The 18,896-nt window shown below is 37.9% G+C and overlaps 1 protein-coding gene across 1 annotated transcript in view; it reads right to left on the bottom strand.

Moving 5' to 3' along the window:
- Positions 1 to 15,999, bottom strand: part of LOC104624386 (collagen alpha-1(XIX) chain-like) — a gene marked incomplete at its 5' end in the record, with an annotated part of 41,547 nt that extends 25,548 nt beyond the window's left edge. Inside the window, 15 exons of the mRNA XM_010291741.1 lie at positions 182 to 226; positions 1,030 to 1,074; positions 3,028 to 3,081; positions 4,032 to 4,085; positions 6,770 to 6,823; positions 7,671 to 7,724; positions 8,840 to 8,881; positions 11,830 to 11,961; positions 12,397 to 12,450; positions 12,700 to 12,735; positions 13,661 to 13,759; positions 14,034 to 14,111; positions 14,210 to 14,254; positions 14,622 to 14,711; positions 15,946 to 15,999. Coding sequence (XP_010290043.1) covers positions 182 to 226; positions 1,030 to 1,074; positions 3,028 to 3,081; positions 4,032 to 4,085; positions 6,770 to 6,823; positions 7,671 to 7,724; positions 8,840 to 8,881; positions 11,830 to 11,961; positions 12,397 to 12,450; positions 12,700 to 12,735; positions 13,661 to 13,759; positions 14,034 to 14,111; positions 14,210 to 14,254; positions 14,622 to 14,711; positions 15,946 to 15,999 — 936 coding nt within the window. The remainder of the gene's footprint in view (positions 1 to 181; positions 227 to 1,029; positions 1,075 to 3,027; positions 3,082 to 4,031; positions 4,086 to 6,769; positions 6,824 to 7,670; positions 7,725 to 8,839; positions 8,882 to 11,829; positions 11,962 to 12,396; positions 12,451 to 12,699; positions 12,736 to 13,660; positions 13,760 to 14,033; positions 14,112 to 14,209; positions 14,255 to 14,621; positions 14,712 to 15,945) is intronic.
- Positions 16,000 to 18,896: the final 2,897 nt, after the last annotated feature.

Raw genomic sequence — 18,896 nt, 5'->3', positions numbered from 1 at the left:
CTAAAATGCTTGATAAACACATAAAATCACATACTTTATCATTTACTACATACCGATCATATCCTTATTTTCACATATAAAATAAAATTCCATGCTCCTTACCAAAAATACATGCAACTAGCCAACCCCTCTGTTACTATGTTAATTAATTATTAGAAACTACGTTTCTCTTAATACTTACCGGAGGTCCTGGTGGACCTGGATAACTAGCGACACTCACACCTCCCTGTAACAGCAAGTTTAAAAGTTGAATTCGGCCCAAATTATGTGTTGATAAAAGGAAAAAAAAACCCAAAACAAAACCAAACCACAATTTTAAAGAGAAATACCTGGAGTTTATATAAGCTGCTCATTCCATTTCTTTCATTGTAAGGCATACCCTTTAAAACATACAAACCAGGTAAGTGTCACAACTATCAATTATAAAGGCAGAACTCTTGCCCTGTTCAAGTCCCATAGCTCAGCAGAACTGTGGTATCGTTTTTGCTCTGGATCAATTTTTCAAAGATTCCAGACATTTCAGTAAGAACATAACATACGTAACAATGCAGCTTGGGGCTTTTTTTTTTAATTACAAAACCATAAACTGTAAATCTCAGTGTACGTTACATTTTTATATTCATTATTATAATTCTCCAGAATTACTTTTGTGATATATTGTTTGTGTATATATGTTTGTAACTCTCCTGGTTAATTTGGAGACCAGTGAGCTCCACGGACTTTTCCTAGGTTCCCTGACTTCCCTGATCTCAGGTACCCAAGCTGTCAAAATTACTTTAATAACATTGGACACCAAGGTTAACTCATTTGATCAAGTTTGTAGGATGGCTTTAGTGACCTGAACTTGCTCAGAGATGAATCTCAAGGAAAAAAAAAGAATACAGAAACCTTTTGCAAAAAGACATTGTTGTCATCCTGCACTATTAATATCTATTAGACTGACAGTCAATTCTTTATATTACATTACATTTTACTCACAGGTATATTGTTCCTAATATAACATTCAAAATACAAAACAAAATGTCTCACCGGAGGCCCAGGTGGTCCAGGTTTCCCAGGAGAACCTTCACTACCCTAGTACAGCAAGAGATTCATATAACTCATTTACTGTAACTGATGTCCATCTCTATTCCATACCCAAGTTATGATGACCATAATAGACAATAAACAAGAGATACAGTCAATATGAGGAGGTGATATCAAGAACAAATTCTCCTGCCCAGATCCTGCTTAAGCTTTAGGCAAATTATTAATCATTACTTTATACTAGTTTTTTATTTTGTTAGTTACTTGATGATTTATGCATAGTAAATATATGTGGCAAAACACAACCTGGGTTGTGAAAAACTTCATATACACCACGAGGGAGAGGAAGAAAAAAGTTGTTAAAATCAATTCCTAAGTAACTGGCAACAGCCATTTTATAGTTTGTATATTATTTTGCAAAACATAATCCTCAGTCTGGTCATTCACAGGCAAATAAAGAAGAGCTACAGTTTCCCAAGTTAAGTTTATTCAGAAATACATTGAGTAAAAAAAGCTTTTGCCCCAGCAGAATGGTGGGGTCTCTGAACTATTACAGAATTGTCAAAGGTTACAATGTCAAACTTCCCAGGTAAGATATTTTCAAAATATCATCACTATAATTCAGTTAAAAACACTGTATAATTTGGAACAGTGTCAGAATTTTTCACTGACTTCACCGGATCTTATTAAAGATATGTCAGCGAGACACTTAGGCTGCACGTTTAAAATTTTGAAGGTGGCAAAAGTCAAGCTAAGTGCTTAACAGCAATAATTGGTCCACAAGAAATATATAAACATTCAGTTACAATTATGCTAGGATAATTTCCAAATGGTCTTTCTAATTGATAGAAACTGCCAGCCTCCGAAGAGTGATTTGGGATACTTCACAGGGAGAAAAAATACTATAGTTTAGAACGCATTTTATATGATCATTTCTCAAACATATTCCCCAAATGAAGGAAGGAGGAGGAAATTACTCTGGCTATATTTCAGTTTACTCATCACTCTTCAGCCATCTGACTTTAGCCCTTTTTGATCGATGAGACACTAGTTACAGAGCAGTGGCTTCTCATTCCCACCTGTGTGAGAATTGTAAACAAGGAACCAAGACAGACTTGCTTTTTTGCATTTGGTTACATAAAAAGGAAATAAGTCTGGTAAATTTTTGCTATTATGGTCTGTGAGGTCTCAATCAATTTTTATACTGAAATAATTTCAGAGCTTTACAAAATAAAGGGTTTCCTTTCTTATTCCTACCAGAGTCAAGGTTTTGTAGAGTATTAGGATCACATACATTGATGTGGCAGTGCTATGCCTGGAAAACTCCAGGCTAAAGCTTAAAAAGAACTTCAAAAAAGTATTTTGCATTCATATACAAAATGGAGAACTTGTTCCAGAAAGTATATTGCAGCAAACTAAGTTTGTGTCTGCTGTATTTCACTGTTCTGGGGTACCCAAGAAATGAATTTGACCTCTTAGTTATAATGGATAATATCAAGTGCCTGATAAAAGAGCACATAAAATATTGATAAAAAGCAGTACTGTAACAGTGTAAATGAAGTATAAAGGAAGCTTATATACTTTGCAGAACAACTTATACTTAATAACTTTCAGTACTTGTGATGCACTTTTAAAGTATGCTATTACTTTTGACTAAAATAATGGTAAAAGAATGAGAAGTGGAGCAAGTAGTAATTAGTCACATACTATTTCATTAACGTATTTTCACTTTCCTAAATTTTATGTAGTATGTCATACTTGGAGAACATTCTCTGCAACTTACATATACTACAAGGACTACACTTCAAAATATAAGCCCATATGTATGGCATTTTGGGGGGAAAGTACTTGTATTAAGACACAAATAAAAATTAATTTCAAAATGTACGTCACATTCTTGTTTGCACTCTATGTTAAAAAAAAAACCCAAATCAGAGGAGTGTAGTGGCACTGCAGAACCTTCACAGATCTTTACCGGTGAAGACTAAAAAGAAAGAATACCTTTTCGCCTTTTGACCCTGCTGGACCGGGATGTCCAGGTCTTCCCGTGACTCCCTGCACAACACAGTATCGGCTTATATTAGTTAAGAAACAATGAAACACAGTATTTTTGCATTGCAGCTTAGTTTTTAAAACCCATATGTTTTGAAGGTCATTTAAACCTAATTATGCTTCTCCCCCAGTTTTAAATATTTCTCTTCCGTTTGATACAACAGCTGTGTCCTTCTGATAAGCCCTTTGAAGGGGAAAAATTGTGTTTGCGGTTGCATTTTCACCTTGGCAGATTAAATGCACTGACCCTGGCTGGCACCTCTTGATACTGTTAAGAATCATGCTTTACTGCTAAAATGCCAAATTACATATTCCACATTAAAATTCCTAAATGTGTTACAATTTTTTAAAGAGGGAAGAACTAGTACTGTCAGCAACCTAGGAATGAATAATGATCATACTAACTAATGTGATCCCATCTAGTATGTAGAAAATAAAATATAAAAAAATTACCAAGAGGAGTTTTCCCAGAAATACCAACATTTTTCATGGTATTTGTCAGTGACTTTAAATATTGGCAGCTTATTCCCATATTTTTTTATTGCAAAACCAAGTGATTACTCGGTTTCAGCATTAAATGTTTTCAGAACGCCTAGCTGGAATTATTTTTAGATTTTTATTACTAACATTATTACTATAACTTGGGTACAAATACATAATTAACTGTAAGTTTGCACATCATAAGTCATGTAACCTCACGGAGTCTCTAGTAATGCCAAATCTCCAAACCCATTTAAGTTACATAAACTTTGAACCCAGACAATGATGGTATTTTCAGTAACATCAACTCACAACATAATTTCTTTTATTAGAGCCAGTACGGGTAAGATTTTATTATTACTCTCCCAAAAGCCAAAAGAAAGGAGAACAAACTAAAAATACGAAGTTTTACTAGATAGTTATAGCAACCTCTGCAGAGATAGGTTAGATCATAGGTGATACCACACACTTACAGATGGTCCACTGGGTCCTGGTATGCCTGGCAGTCCAGGAGCACCTTGAAGGCCCTGGAAGTTAAAAGAGCATACGTCCATTTCCTCTCCCACTTATACCTCAAAACCTACTTATATTCAGCATGTCCAGGAGTATTATAACTATATTAAAGCGTATTTTCATCTAAAAGGTTGGCATTCTTTTTAGGAATGACCTGCTGGAGCGGGTCCAGAGGAGGTCACAAAAATGACCAGAGGGATGGAACACCTCTCCTCTGAGGACAGGCTGAGAGAGTTGGGGTTGTTCAGCCTGGAGAAGAGAAGGCTCTGGGGAGACCTTCTTGCAGCCTTCCAGTACTTCAAGGGGGCTTCTAAGAAAGATGGGGACAGACGTTTTAGCAGGGCCTGTAGCAATAGGACAAGGGGAATGGTTTTAAACTAAAAGAGGGCAGATTTGGACTAGACTTAAAGAAGAAATTTTTCACACTGAGGGTGGTGAAACACTGGCACAGGTTGCCCAGAGTCAATGCTCTATCACTGGAAACTTTCCAGGTCAGGTTGGATGGGGCTCTGAGCAACCTGATCTAGTTGAAGATGTCCCTGCTCACTGCAGGGGGCTTGGACTACATGACCTCTAAAAGGTCCCTTCTGACCCAAACTGTTCTGTGATTCTATGATAAGGTTAGAGGCAACTTCTTGCTTGTCTTACAAACAACACTTGCCTTTCAGCCTTTCACATCATTAGCTTATGTCTTCTATATCTTCTTGTCTTTAGTTGTGCAGACAAGAGCAGGACATCTGTCTTTTCCTGAGAGATTAATTTTCTATTTTCTATCACTGAAAGTTTATTTTTGCTGGCAAGAAGACATCTGTTCTGACTTCTCAGTGTTACCTGACGCTATCTAAATGCAACGATGCTTTCTACCTGATTTACAGATTTTTGCTTTTTTGATAATGGAGCATGATATTTTTCATAGTATTTAATGACCGACTTTCTTGCTGTTATTCCATTTGATTGCCTGGAAATTGATGGCTTCTGGTATCTGCATACTAAGCACACAGGTGTGCAACTTACTACAGTGGATACAGGTAGGATGTGAGATGTCACTGAAGTCCTTCCTCTGCCACACCAGGCTTAGGTGCAATTTCAGACATGTAAAAGTCATGTACTAATGAGAGCTGATCGCTCTCGCTTCCCCCTATAACCCACCAAGGGAAATAAGTGCCTCCCAGCAGTGATTCATTTTATCCACACAGGGTGCCTATCCTCTGACAAGAGGAATCACCTCAGAAAAGGTGCATTTCTCATGTTAAATGCGGTGTTTAAGACGGCACGGCTAAGGGGACAGCCTAGAAAACCACAGAGGTCAGGAGGCCTGAAGTAGGGGCTCTGAGGGAAAGACTGATGGAAAAAAGGGCAGAGAGAAATAAATCCGCAAAGATGTGCAGATGGAGAGAGACACTGATTTCCCTTTCTTGCTCCTGCACACAGAGGACATTGATCCTCTGCTGCTTTTCAGAGTGGCAATCCAACTGCTAACGTGTTCTCTGCTCATTTTGAATTACTTTACTCTGGCGGCACAGTCACCCAGAAAATGAATATGAAGCCAAAGGAACATTTTCTGTAATTCTTATTACTGATGTTAGAAAAAAACTTCCCCTGAAAAAAGGATTGTTTTGAAAAGGAAGAGAACTAAGCTTCAACAAAGATTAAAGGGACATTTGAAAACACATGGGAATTAATAAGCATATTTCAAAGAGCTTCAGGTGGGCTTCTCAGTCTCTCTTCCCACTCCCATGTTACACCAATTCATAAAAATGAAAATAAACACATTTTTTTAAAATCTGTAAATTTGTAAAAGAAGTTACTGTTAAACTTTGTAAACTCTTTTATACGTGTTTCTGAAAATAAATTCACTTCCACATGTCATAACCAAAAGCTGCTGCTAAACACTGAAAATATCAGAGCTAAGGCAGCTAACCAGCTATCACATAGTGAAGCAGCATGCGAATAGCTAACTTACTAACACAGCACAGCACCCTACTGAATAAAAAAAAAATGTAGAGTTAATTCATTCTGGAGTCCTTTAAAAACAACTAACTGCCAGTTATAATATTGCCTTTCCCCTATTACCTTCTTAATTGCCTCTAATATCACACTTGATTCTCAGCAGTTAAATAGTATCTGAATTGTTGAAGTTTTGCTAATGCCTCAGCCTGTGAGGGTTGAATTGTAGAGGTACCCTATAGGGCACGCAAAGGATGTGTTGCTTTCCCATTTATTTTTTAAGTAAAACTCTGTTTGGGCTTTACTTAAGTCTGCCCCATCATTTTAAGGTATATGTTCTAATCCAACCTCAGGAGGCACTTGCTTTTAAGAAGCAAAGACATAATGAGCTCTATAGATCATGTAAAAACATGAGGAAAAATAAGCATGATACTTTAGTCTGACAATCTGCTAAATTCTGGGGTAAAGCAGTAGCTCTGTACTCTTAAAAATTAGTGTTTAAATGTATGTGAGGCTTTAAAATATACAAATGAGCAAAAATCCCCAGACAAAAATTAAATAGATGTTATTTAATTGAATAATACCTTTTAATCTTGTTGAAAATTCAGAATCAAGGGCTACGTATAGCAATACGTTACTGTATCAGCAGTTTTAAAGAACTGAATAACATTCTGTGCATTTCATTCTCAGTCTAGATCTTTATTCAGGTTCAGATAAGAATGCAACCGCTATAGAAATGAAGTAATTTTACCTCATCGCCCTTCTCGCCAGCAAGTCCAGGAAACCCACGTTCACCTTTGCTGCCCTATGAAAACGTAACATTCAAACAAATACTTTCTATTAGAGAACAGTGAATTTCATGCTCTGTAGGGCATTTTATGACCCACATTTAATATAGGCTAGCATGAAGCCCTTACAGCAATAGCGCCTAAAACAGAAAAAAGGCTCAATACTACCTGAAAACTTTAAAATATGCCTCCCACTGAGATGAGAGGAAATGCGTGGTTTTTATCTAGCGGGCAAACTAGCCGAAAGGCCTGATGGAGGCATCTTATTAATAACAAAGAGCTTAAACGCTTGCTGAAATGGGGAAAGTACACTTTCATGGAATTAGGCTCAGCTATAGGAGATATCTATATGCCAAACCATGTGGCATTTGAGCCGATTGCAGTGAAGCAGAATTTTGGTTGTCGCCAGTGCAAGCTGACATCCCGGGAAACGGCTGTGTTACTGCCACGGGAACACGGCGCAAAGGCGCGGGGCAGCCCAGTGGTTGCACACGGGAGGGAGATACGGGAAGTTTCCTTCCTCACCGCAGGATTCTTGCGTGACTGACTCACCTAAAATAAGCCTATAGATGGCAATGCAGTACTGGGCAGTCAAATCTGAGCTAGATTTAGCAGGTGCAAGATGGAGAAGAGCTGTCCTGGTTTGGGGCTCGGGCTGTTTTGCACATTTTCCTGAGAGGAAAGACAAACTGACGCAGGAAGAAGGCTGAATCCTAAAAATCGTTTGGACCTTTAGGCTAGCCTAGCCCAGATGCTACAGGGATAGGGATCAGACAAAAAAGTCAAGACTGCCAGAGGTAAGAGTCTGGCCTTTTACTTTCAACAAGAAACAAAGCAACGTAAAGTACTCTCTTGAAAACTTACCTTTGGCCCTTCTCTGCCAGGGATGCCTGGAGGACCTCTTGTGCCAGGATCACCCTGAGGAACAGAGAGAAAGAGAAGTGACAAATAACCATTTTTGTGACACGGGCAGGTGGTGTGCTCTACGCAGACCGCTTCCTTCCTGCCTTTGTGACCATCCCTTCATTTCACGCCCAAGCCTTCACTTCAGTCCTTTCTCTCTTCTACACAATATACTTTTTCAGGTGTCATTCCTTGTTTCCCTTCCCATCTCTCACACACTCTACTCAAAGAGTGTGTGAAAATTTCTTAGCTTCATTTTGAGAGGACTCATAAATGCCTTCATTTTGGATAGTCCCAGACAAACCTGTGTTTAGGTTTGAGCAAACCATCTTCCTTTCAAGGATTAGGTAGAGATGAAGGCTACTTGTTGCTCTCATCAGCTTCAAATCTACAATTATTTTAAAGTGATTCTTGCTTTGTTGAGGGAAGCATTTTCCAGCTACATTACAATATTAAAGAAGTGCTAACCATGAAACATAGAGAAATGAAGAATGAAGCATAAAGAATCAGTAAGAGAGAGAATTGACAAAGAGGTAGAAGAGCACATACAGGAGAAAGACAACACAATTATGGACAAAGAATCAGGGAAAAGCCCAAAGATAGACCTAAAAGAAATCAGTTTGGGAATGAGAAAGTCAAGAAACCCTCAGTACATATATTAATAAAGGACAGTAGAATAGGATAATCTCTCTCTTCAGAAATGATGTGTACTTTTCACAGTGAAATACTCCTGAGCACACTTTTAATTTTGGAATATGGCAGATAACTTCACATTTTATTATTTTTCAAAATAATACCTTAGAAATTCTAGGCTATTTTCCCAATTCAGTATATTACCAACATTAATGCTACAAAGTAAAGTGGAGAATGGGGTATATGTGTAGCAATTCATATTGTGAACTAGATGTGTTGAACAGACACTGGCTGGCTACTACCTCACATACCGTTAAAATGCTATTTTGCAAAATTCCTATAAAATACATTTCTTGAGAATTTCTTAAAAACAAAACAAAAATCAACAAAAATATCAAAATTATTTTAGGCTAGCCAAGTGGGTTTTCAAGTGCATATTTTGGTTTAAAAAGCATGCTTATATTAAACAAAGATATTTAACCTCTGAAAATGTTTACCTTCAGTATAGCACCCATGTCTCCCACAAGTGGCAGTGCAATCTGAAATTAAAAAAGGCAGCTGCAGTTAATGTTTTACACAACACTACTGATTCTGATGGGTTCTCATTGCTTCTAAAGTTTATATTGTTACACACATAGCTGATTACATACATATTGGTTGAAGCTACTTTTTAATGAAAACTCAAAAGAAAAATCAGGATTTCAAATATAGTTAAATATCGCTGTCTATCCAACCTAACAATGTAATTCTTTGTTACAATTTCATTGAAATTCCTTAAACCATGACAATAGCATAATTCCAGAACACAGTAACTTTCACTTTTAAATAAAAATAATATATTGTCATTTTTGTAGCATACCAGCAACAACTTACCACTCCTGGAAAGTCTCACAGACTATTCTCACCTGATTATCTTCAATTGTTTTTCTTCCGCTTTCTCCTAGGCTTTGACTCTACTGTGAACTGCAGCATAAATTGTGGTGATGCCAAAGCTAACTTCAATAAACTAGCTCAGGTACTGGAAATAATCCAGCTACAGCAACATGAGCAAAATATGTAGTATTTTGTCCTGCCTTTAAACATTAAGAATTAGTGCAAAACACTGTGGTGCCACTGTTAAATTGCTAACCCATTTAATGCTCAATCAATAGGCTTACACTGTACTGCAATATATCTCAGATTTTCAAGAGCTGCCATTAAACTTATATTTAAAGACTCCCCGTAAAAACTTATTGTACTCGTTATCATCACCTTCACTCACAAGTTGACTCTTCAACTACCGATGCTCATTTCTTCTTGCAATTGCTAAAGCAAAATAGCCCTGGCCATACTATAAAATTAGACACATTCAAAATTTGTTACTCTTTTTGTTCAGTATTTTTCAATCATTTCCATATTGAATAATAAAAATAAAATGTAACCAGTTTTGCAGCATATTAGAAAAAGAGTCGGTTGGTAGCAATGGGTCTCAAATACCAGCTCAAGAGAAGCGCTGCTGAACATACTTAACCAGAAGTGCAATCAGGAGTACAGTATTTACAGGGCAGCATCAGCACCTTTGAAAGCACGCTGGAAAGTTTTCTAGGGTGAGACATAGCCACCTAACATAACTTAAGGACATAACTGTGTAAGGTATAAAGTCCATCCTCTGCACAATAGTAAACTGTACATAGCCAGTGTCACCTGCTCTTAAAAACCTGTAACAAGGCTTAAAACAACCACCACATCCCTACATGGCCTGACTTTTCATCCTTTTCATTGTGACATTTTAAGATAGACATGCGGTTACCATGCCACCTGTTGGTCTTTATTCTGGACTACACAAGCGTAATTTCCCTAGTCTCTCCTTTTTTCTATGTTCTTATTTTAGCTGCAATATCATTTTGTGGTACAGGCCCCCAAACCCTCAGTGCAAAAGGGTCCTGACATCCAGCTGCAATGGCTGGCCAGGTATGAGAGTGAGTCAGCCGCGTTTGTGCCGTACAGTTCGTCCGCTTCGTACGTACAGCAAGTCCAGCCTAATTGCACACATACTGTAGAGTCACAGCTGTGTATGCTGAACGCTGAATAAGTGTATGGTATATGCTGGGCTTTTGAAAATGTTAAAATGGCCTTAATTCTCTGGACTCACTTGTACTTGCTACATCTTCCTTTCAAAAAGTTCTCTCCAAGGAGAAGAGTATTTCAAGAGAGCAAAAGGCAAGAATTCTCCTGTTAGCAAGTTTTCCCGTTTAGACCTGTCTGTTTAACAGAGACATTAGATTTTTTTACTTACATTTAGTTTGCAGTGCACTGTACCTTCCAGACCTATTCTTATGCATTTTGTTTTTTGCTATTAAGCATTATGCTCATCTGTCTTGAGTTTAATCTTGTTGACTTCAGACTGTCTCTCAATTTTAAGTTTTGATTATATCTTCAAAAAGCTACCAATCTTTCCCAGTCCAATTGCAGAGTTTATATTTACTTATCCTAATCAAATTAAATCACTGACAAGAACCGGGCATGGGAAGAGACCGCTTTTTCCAAATTTGACAGTAATCTGCTGATAGACACTCATATCCATACTTTTTGATAATCATTAACTATACGGCAATTACTTCAAGAGCACTTTTTGCTTGCTTATAAAAACATCATGAGGACAGTCTCAGTGAAGCCAAGGTATATAACATGACTGTTTCCCTGTCTTTCCCAAGAAAGTTAACCTTCCAAAGACAGAAATCTGACTTATTCCATGACTGGTTCTTAACAAAATTATGCCATCTTGTTTCCACTTTATCATTCATATCACTGGTACTTAGAATTAAATTAAAAAAAAAAACAACTCCTATCTCTCTTGCAATCAAACTTTTTTCAACTGACCTACGATACTCTTGTTCCTCTTCTATTCACTTTTTTATGAAGATATGTTTTCGGTGAGCATATCTCCCTTCCTCAAAAGCTGCACCTTTCTCAAAGTACTCAAGGATAACTGCTAACCATTTAGAGACTGCTTTGCTTCATTCTTTGGGTGAATTACACCAGATTTTCATGCTGTATCTAAAACCTCTTTAACTCACTCTTTTTTCAACTAAATTAAAATTTATTTGATGTATTCTCTGAAAAGCAATTTTTTTCAGTGGACAGTGAAAAGCCGCTGAATTATTCAGCTTTCTCTGCACAACCTATAATTTGATCTCCATGATTATTAAATAATAGGCTTTGCTGGTCTTTCAAATAATTATATTCACAGTGCCTTTTTCTTGTTTTTATACCTGTTCCTAACTGAAGCTCATTTTATACCTCAGTCTTTGTGACTCTCTGATTTGAGTTCTACCTTCATACTCAATGCCAGTGGCAGACCTGCTTTTACGTACTGATTTTAGGCCTTTTGAGATGCTGCGGATACTCTCACATGTCTCAAAGGATCGGACCAGTTCACTAATGCAGGAACCAAGGAACCAACCAATTAGAATCACCATCCTGATCCCTGATAATCGGCAGTGCCTACGTGCAGGCTCTTCTCCAGAGAAAGACGACTATCCTCTCCAAGGTGAAATCTTTCTGTGATTATGGGGCTAGTTTGTCCCCCCATAAGCTCCTTGTTGTCAATCCTTAGGCTTACTTGTGGACTGCCGTGCACCTGTACAACCAAATGTTTAATTGAAAGCATGATGTGTTTTACTGCCTAATGCTGAAGCATTTCTGATCTCTTCACAGGCTATCAGCAATCTGCAGACTGGTTTGGAAACCCTGCCTTAGATTTGCATTGCTGGACACTTGGAGATGGACCTCACTCGTAAGACATGCTGCAATTCTCTGCATCTGAGGAGTATATGTGATGGTCAGGTATATGAAGAATTGCTAGTTTAAGAGGCGAACAGACTGAGACTGCTGAGATACAGCAGTTTAATTTATACTGCAACATAATAAAGTGAAAAAAAAACCCACAAAGGATATAATCATTGAAAAATCAAATTAATTTATCAATTTTACTTCTACTTCTTCTGTACTTATCTCCTTTAAATTTAAAATATTTGCATCAAAGCAAATGCACAAGTTTTCTATGCATACGTACAGGATCACCTGGAGGGCCTGGTAGTCCTGGCTTTCCATCTCTTCCTGGAGTGCCCTAGAGCGAAAGGTAAAATTTGATGGCCTTAAATCATTGACAAGGGACACATTACTTTTTGCTGTATATATAGAGAACTGTTACTTACATTAATACCAGGGGTACCTGGAGTTCCTGGTAATCCTGGGGGTCCCCTAGGGCCCTAAGAGCAGGAAAGGTCATTTAGGATTTGAAAATATTTTTCTTTTACTGTAAGCTTCTTAAACTAAATTAATGTTTTTTACATTAAAGAGAAAATTTATATCCTACCTGCACACCTGCTGATCCAGTTGGACCTATAGGGCCCTGCAAGAAAACTCCAAATAATCAGTAGTTACACTTTTTTGGATAAGGGAGATGAACTTCATAAAAAAATATCAAATGTGGGATATTGGTGCAGTTTGCATTGCAAGGAAGGCTTGCTCTAGGTTTGGTTTTAAATTAAAACCTAATTTTGCCAAAATTAGAGAATTCAAGATTTTGCTGAGGCCTGTTTTTAAGATTAAGTAATAGCAAGCAATAATGACCTGTGGTGAAACTTGCTATTTATCTAGGAGATTCACAAGAAAAGCTGACATTCAAGTTGAATAAAACCAAATTAGATTAAATATAACTGGGTAGTTTTTAAAACTCAGATTTCAAAATATTTTAACTGAATAAATTATTTTTAAGGATTACTACTTTAAATTAAGATCTCAGTGTGAATCTCCAGTCACCTTTCTCAAACATTTTCTCTCTGTACCTGAGTCCTGTCAATAAACCGAAACATATCAGCTGACTATGTTGGTCTGTACTGAAGAGGGATTGCCTTATTCACCACAGTAGAACTCATGTACCACCTACCATCTACACCATCAATATCACCAATTTTTTTACTGAATACTCTGAAGACACTGCAGATGGCTTTACTTAAAGGCAATGGAAAGGAAGATACCTGGGAAACAAGCTGAATAACTGAAACATTTACTGCTAAACACTTTATTTAGTATGAATGCTCTAAATACACTGCATGAACTTGCTTCATGATTGAATTTAAACTGCACAGAAATGCGTGAAGCGAGCTGTGCAGAATCAGGACTTCACTATGTCCTGCCATAGCCTGGCACTGTAAGCTTCTCATTTATAAGCAGGAGACCTAAGCTTGTAATTAGCAGTCATCACAAATGCAAAAGTCAGGAGCTGATGCAAAGCCTTCCACATCTCTTCCATGTGTCTTTGCCTTTTCCAGTACCAGCATGGATTTCAAAATGCCATCGTCTACAACATCAAGTACACCCCCTCTCTTGTACCAGTACTCAGGCTGGATTTTGCTGACAATTGCAAACAATCGCTGCTTAGAAACAGACACAGTTAGTCTGAAGACGTCGTAACACCATCACTAGGAAGCTCATCTGTAAAGTAGCCATTGACTCTTTCAGATCTCCAAGGCTTCCATTTCCCACTTAGCACTAGTTCTTTCTGGATCTGGATAAAGGGAAAAGATGCTAAGTTGGGAGTCAAGTCAGAAGGGAGTACATGGCATGGTTTTTTACTATGCTTTACTTGTTGCAGTTTCTCAGCGATGCACAGTGAGAAGCCCGAATTGTGGGCGTTGGTATACTTACTGGTGATCCCTGAATGCCTATTCCAGGGGGTCCCATCTCCCCAGGTGCTCCTTGTACACCAGGTAGTCCCCTTTCTCCCTGAGAAGGGTACAAGGCTTTCAGTCACAACTGGCCTGAAAACGTAAACTAGCATGTAATCCTTTTTTTTCAAAACAGAAATAATATATTTTTTATACCTTTGGTCCCCGTGGACCTGGGTTTCCAGGAATACCAATGGGACCCTAAAAAAAAAATCCCAAGTAAAAAAATAATTATGTTTTGAAATCAAAGAGACTAGAAGAATTTTATTGCCAAAATTAGTCAGTGAAAGGCTGACTAAAATAAATTTGACTAAATAAACTATGACAGTTTTACATATGTCTTCCTTGTTAATACCACTGTCAGTAGGAGTGTGTGTGAGCCTTGCACTATTTCTAGACTACATTTTAGTGCAATTACAATACCACTATAACATATATTTCAATTTTAACATCGCATAAAAACCCCCACAAACTTGTTCTGATTTCTTTCATTGCAGGATGAGAATTCTTTAACAGCGGTTCCTATAAGAAATAAAGTCATAAAAGCCTTTTCAGACTATGGACTTACTGGTGTTCCAGGCAGACTTGGTCCAGGAGGCCCCACATCACCTTTTGGACCTGGATGTCCAGGCGGTCCCATAATCCCACCAGGGTCCCCCTACAAGATAAATTTGAATCACTAATTGAAACATGAGAATTTTCTCTGATGAAAAACTCTAAATATTATCAAGGTTACCCTAGAAAGTGCCACTACTTTGAGAAGAAACAGAGAAGAAAAAACTCCCCCATATTTTCCTTCGAAAAATTACAGAAGAAAAGGAGGCATGGACCACACAACCACTAACAGTAACTAGCATTCTCTCGGTTTTCCATGCTTGCAATGCATCTGACCCACGTTTCTTTATCCCCAGGCCCCTAATATGCAGGTTGTCATTAAAACCTGCCAATCAATTCATAGTTACAGCTTCAGACTGCTTTTGTCCATCCATCCATCTATCTATCTATCCCTAGTGGAATATCCCTGGTCTTCACCGTATTCCTGTTTATGCCTCGATTTCTGACTTCACTGCATGCAGCATCGCTTGCTCCACATCTCTACAACTCCTGCTTACACGGGTGAATTTGTGCTGTCTATTATGCTGTCCTCTTGTCTTTTAGACGCTCCTGCATTATTCTCCGTGATGCTTTCTGAATCCACTACTTCCCATTTTGTGAGATGACTACCCTTCTGTCCTTGTTCTACAGTTATTTTCTTCTGCCTTTTCATCATTTCACTTCTTCAAAGTTCAGTTAATGGATTTTATTAGTTTCCCTTGTACCCGACAATGTATAAATAACATAGCACATCACACCGCTCTATCCATTTTTCTCCCCTCCTCTACATTCAGCATATGCATACATACAATTTTTAACTCTTGCTGATGTGGCTGGATTCTGCGGGATTTCTACACAGAAAAATACAATCCCATCAAGAGATCCCGGCCTCGTCTTGCAGCTGAGACAGTAGAGCTGCCCCAGTGCTCTGCCAAGGTGAATATGACTGACTAAGAGGCGGGATTTTAGACATTAGTCTGGTTAGGACACTACACTGAAAAGGCTGTTCTGTGGTCAGGACCTGAACTGACATTTCCGCGCTGCACAGATCTAATGTAAGAGCCCAATGCAACCTCCTTGAAATATTACTTAAGTTATGAATCTAAAGAGCAACTGGGTTGCCAAATTGTCCCGCAGCATCTCTGAGGAGCAGACAGGAGGTTGCTGCTTGTATATCTTAAAATCAATTCATAAAGCAGCCACACAGATGCAGTACAGAAGGATGGAAGGTTACTTCAGAGATGACAGTCTAATATGCTCTAGCATGTCAAGCTTAATTAAAAACACTTAAAACATACCTTGTCTCCTTTAACTCCTGGGTTTCCTGGTACCCCGTGCTCTCCTGGCAAGCCCTGGAATTAATAAAAATATAACTGTACCTTTTTATAGCTATTCCCTTGAAGATTATCTAAAATTACAGAAGAAAATGAGTTTACACTGGATTATTTACTGTGCATGAATATTGACCCAAAATGTTAAAAAGTACAAGTTAATGAATGCTTCTTTCATCAAATGTATGAATCCTTTTCTTTAAGTTGAAATGTAATAATCAAGATTATTTTCTGGGTAGAGTGGCAGAGACTGGCAGGTTTGTTTCTTCGGTTTCAAAATAATTCCAAGTCTTGAAAATAAATCATTCTTTCAAAGGCAGCGATAGCAGGTACAAACTTGAGTTTTAAATAAATGTCTCACCTTTTTTGCCTATGAAGGGCTGCATGATTTCCTATACTAGTTAATTATTCAAATTTGTATCTTAAAGGCCTCAGTGAATTCCCACTCCTGCACACTTAATCCACCAAATTCCTTTGAAACATTTTAGAAATTTAATACAGTCAAATAATTCAACAAAATAAGTATATTCCATCCTTTCTTTGTCTAAATCTTCTCATCTTTCACATTTTAACTTCAGTATTTTCCCTTGCCCTTTTCATAAAGGTTTTGTTATAAATGCAGAGAAATGATATAGACTAAAATCTAAATAGAAACTGTTAAAATAATAGGGAAGGTTAAATTGTGCTCTCTTACTATGCTGTAACAAATGCAGAAGACTTATTCCATAATCTTTGAATGCTATTCAACCCATTACTGTATCAAGCATTTTATTAAGAATACCAGTAATTTCCACAGTTAATGATAAAATTGCCAAAACTGAATGGTAAAATCTAAGTATGATACTTAATCTGGAATGGAAAATGAACTTTCTAAGAAAAAGAAAAACATATTGTTTTTATAAACAATGCATAAAACATAGTTTTGCGAACACTGGCATATGAAGGGTGACAACATTTTCATGCCAGTAGTGAGGGTTTAACAGCTGTGTGTTTGTTTTCTCTGTTGTATTCTGTCCTTTAATAGAGACAGCTACTTGTTTCATCCAGTCACCCAAATTAAAAACATAAGGGAAAAAAAAAGATACATTAAAAAAGGGACATAAGTGAAAGTAAAACAATTTTCAACCTTTCAGAATTTTCATCATGCTGCATAACTTGAATTATTACATTTATAAATTATATATTATATATATCCATAATGTTTCATCTATAGAATATAAACCAAAACAAGCCTAAACAAACTAAATACATGTTTCTATAATATGTTTAAATATATGTTTTTATATACTACAATCATGTGTACACATATATGAATCTTCAAGATCATTTATATCTAGGATCTACATATATAGTAATTATCTGTTCATAATGTCACTTGATCGAAGATCCAGCAGAACAGCAGTTTCAAAAGCAGCAATTACGAACTTAAGTGGGATGATGGCAACACAAGCAAAACAGAAATGCCGTATTTTATTATCTTTCACAGCAAGATTGGAGATCTATATATAAATAGAAGCACAGCAAAAAAGACTTACAAACTACTGTTATAGCAGACAGGTAAGTTAGACACAATTTAAAAAATGTGTGCCTCAACTGAGTAGGAAAAGAAGGTATAAAGAAATGGTCAATAAGTAACACAGTACAACATGATGACATGCTGATTTGAATACTAGTTTTTTTCCTGCCAGGAGCTGAAGGTGCTGTACTCCAGCTGTCACTTTGCTTGTATCCCTAAGACTTCTAACAGGTCAACAATAAAAAGTCTGCTAGCTGCGTACCACTCAGAACTATATTTTAATATTAATAAATTGTATGACTTAAAAGTCTGTTCAGATTAAAAGTTCTCTTCCTCAAAGTAGGCCTTTCCACAAGCACTCTGAGACTAAGACAAAATACAGCAACACCAGCTCCTAGATCCTTCTGTTTGTAGAAATAAAATAAAAAACAAAACCAACCCACCAGAGCACAGATCAAAATCCCAGTTCTTTTCAGGTGAATGGCTTAATCGTAGGGCTAAACCCAAGCTCTCCACTCTCTGCTTTTCTTGGTCCACTTCTTGGATCTAATCACTCAAACCTCCAAAATGGTACTTAAAAACCATTTTATGGTTTATAGAGGAAGGGAGGGAGGAGAACCAGGGAGAGGGGGTAGGTGACACTTGTTAGGTTATGTGACAAGACATCTTCATGAGCCCAAACCTAATTTCAGTTTACATGGGGGATTAGGCAGAACGTTGTTGCCTCCTAAAAAGGGATTGCGCCATAATCTGGGAGGCGGGCAGCCACCTCCTCCCCAGAGACCTTCTGGTATATTAGGGTGTCAATTCAAATGCCCAGGGAACTTTCAAGCTTAATATAATGGTGACTAATAGTTTAAGATGTTTCCTAGAGTATTCAGACTGCACTGAAGTTTCACCTGTGCTCTTCCTGCCTGGAGGCACCAGGGTTACCACGCTTGCTGGGTCTTGTAGGAGGCCCTTACCAGTCTGAGAGATCCTGACCAGGCAGCGGACCCATCAGTCTGTTGCCCAGCAGCGTAACAGTTACAGGCACACTAAGACCCCATGAAGGAGGCTCCCATGACCTTGACAAACCCCAACCATTTGGGAGACCTGAACGTGGGGTACCCAAAAGCATAACTACAGGCACGTTAAAACTCCTCTGAGACATCTATCTCCTCCCGCCCCACCACTGCCTTGACAATCCCAACCCATCAGTTTTGCACCCACAGGCATAAAGGCTACAGGCACACTGCATCTCTGGTGAGGTCTCCTGTCCTCCCCACTCCTCCCAGAGGGCCTCCTTCAACAGGCCAAAATCTCGAGGTTCAATAGACCATCTGTATCCTGCTTCTGACACCATCTGACAGCCTGTAGTGGATCTGGATATTGGGGTTTATTTAAGAACCACTGAGATAAG

Source organism: Phaethon lepturus, unplaced genomic scaffold (genome assembly GCF_000687285.1).
Source record: "Phaethon lepturus isolate BGI_N335 unplaced genomic scaffold, ASM68728v1 scaffold13977, whole genome shotgun sequence".
Lineage (NCBI taxonomy): Eukaryota > Metazoa > Chordata > Aves > Phaethontiformes > Phaethontidae > Phaethon > Phaethon lepturus.
Note: the sequence above shows the minus strand (reverse complement) of the source record. Positions and strands in the feature narration are given on the sequence as shown.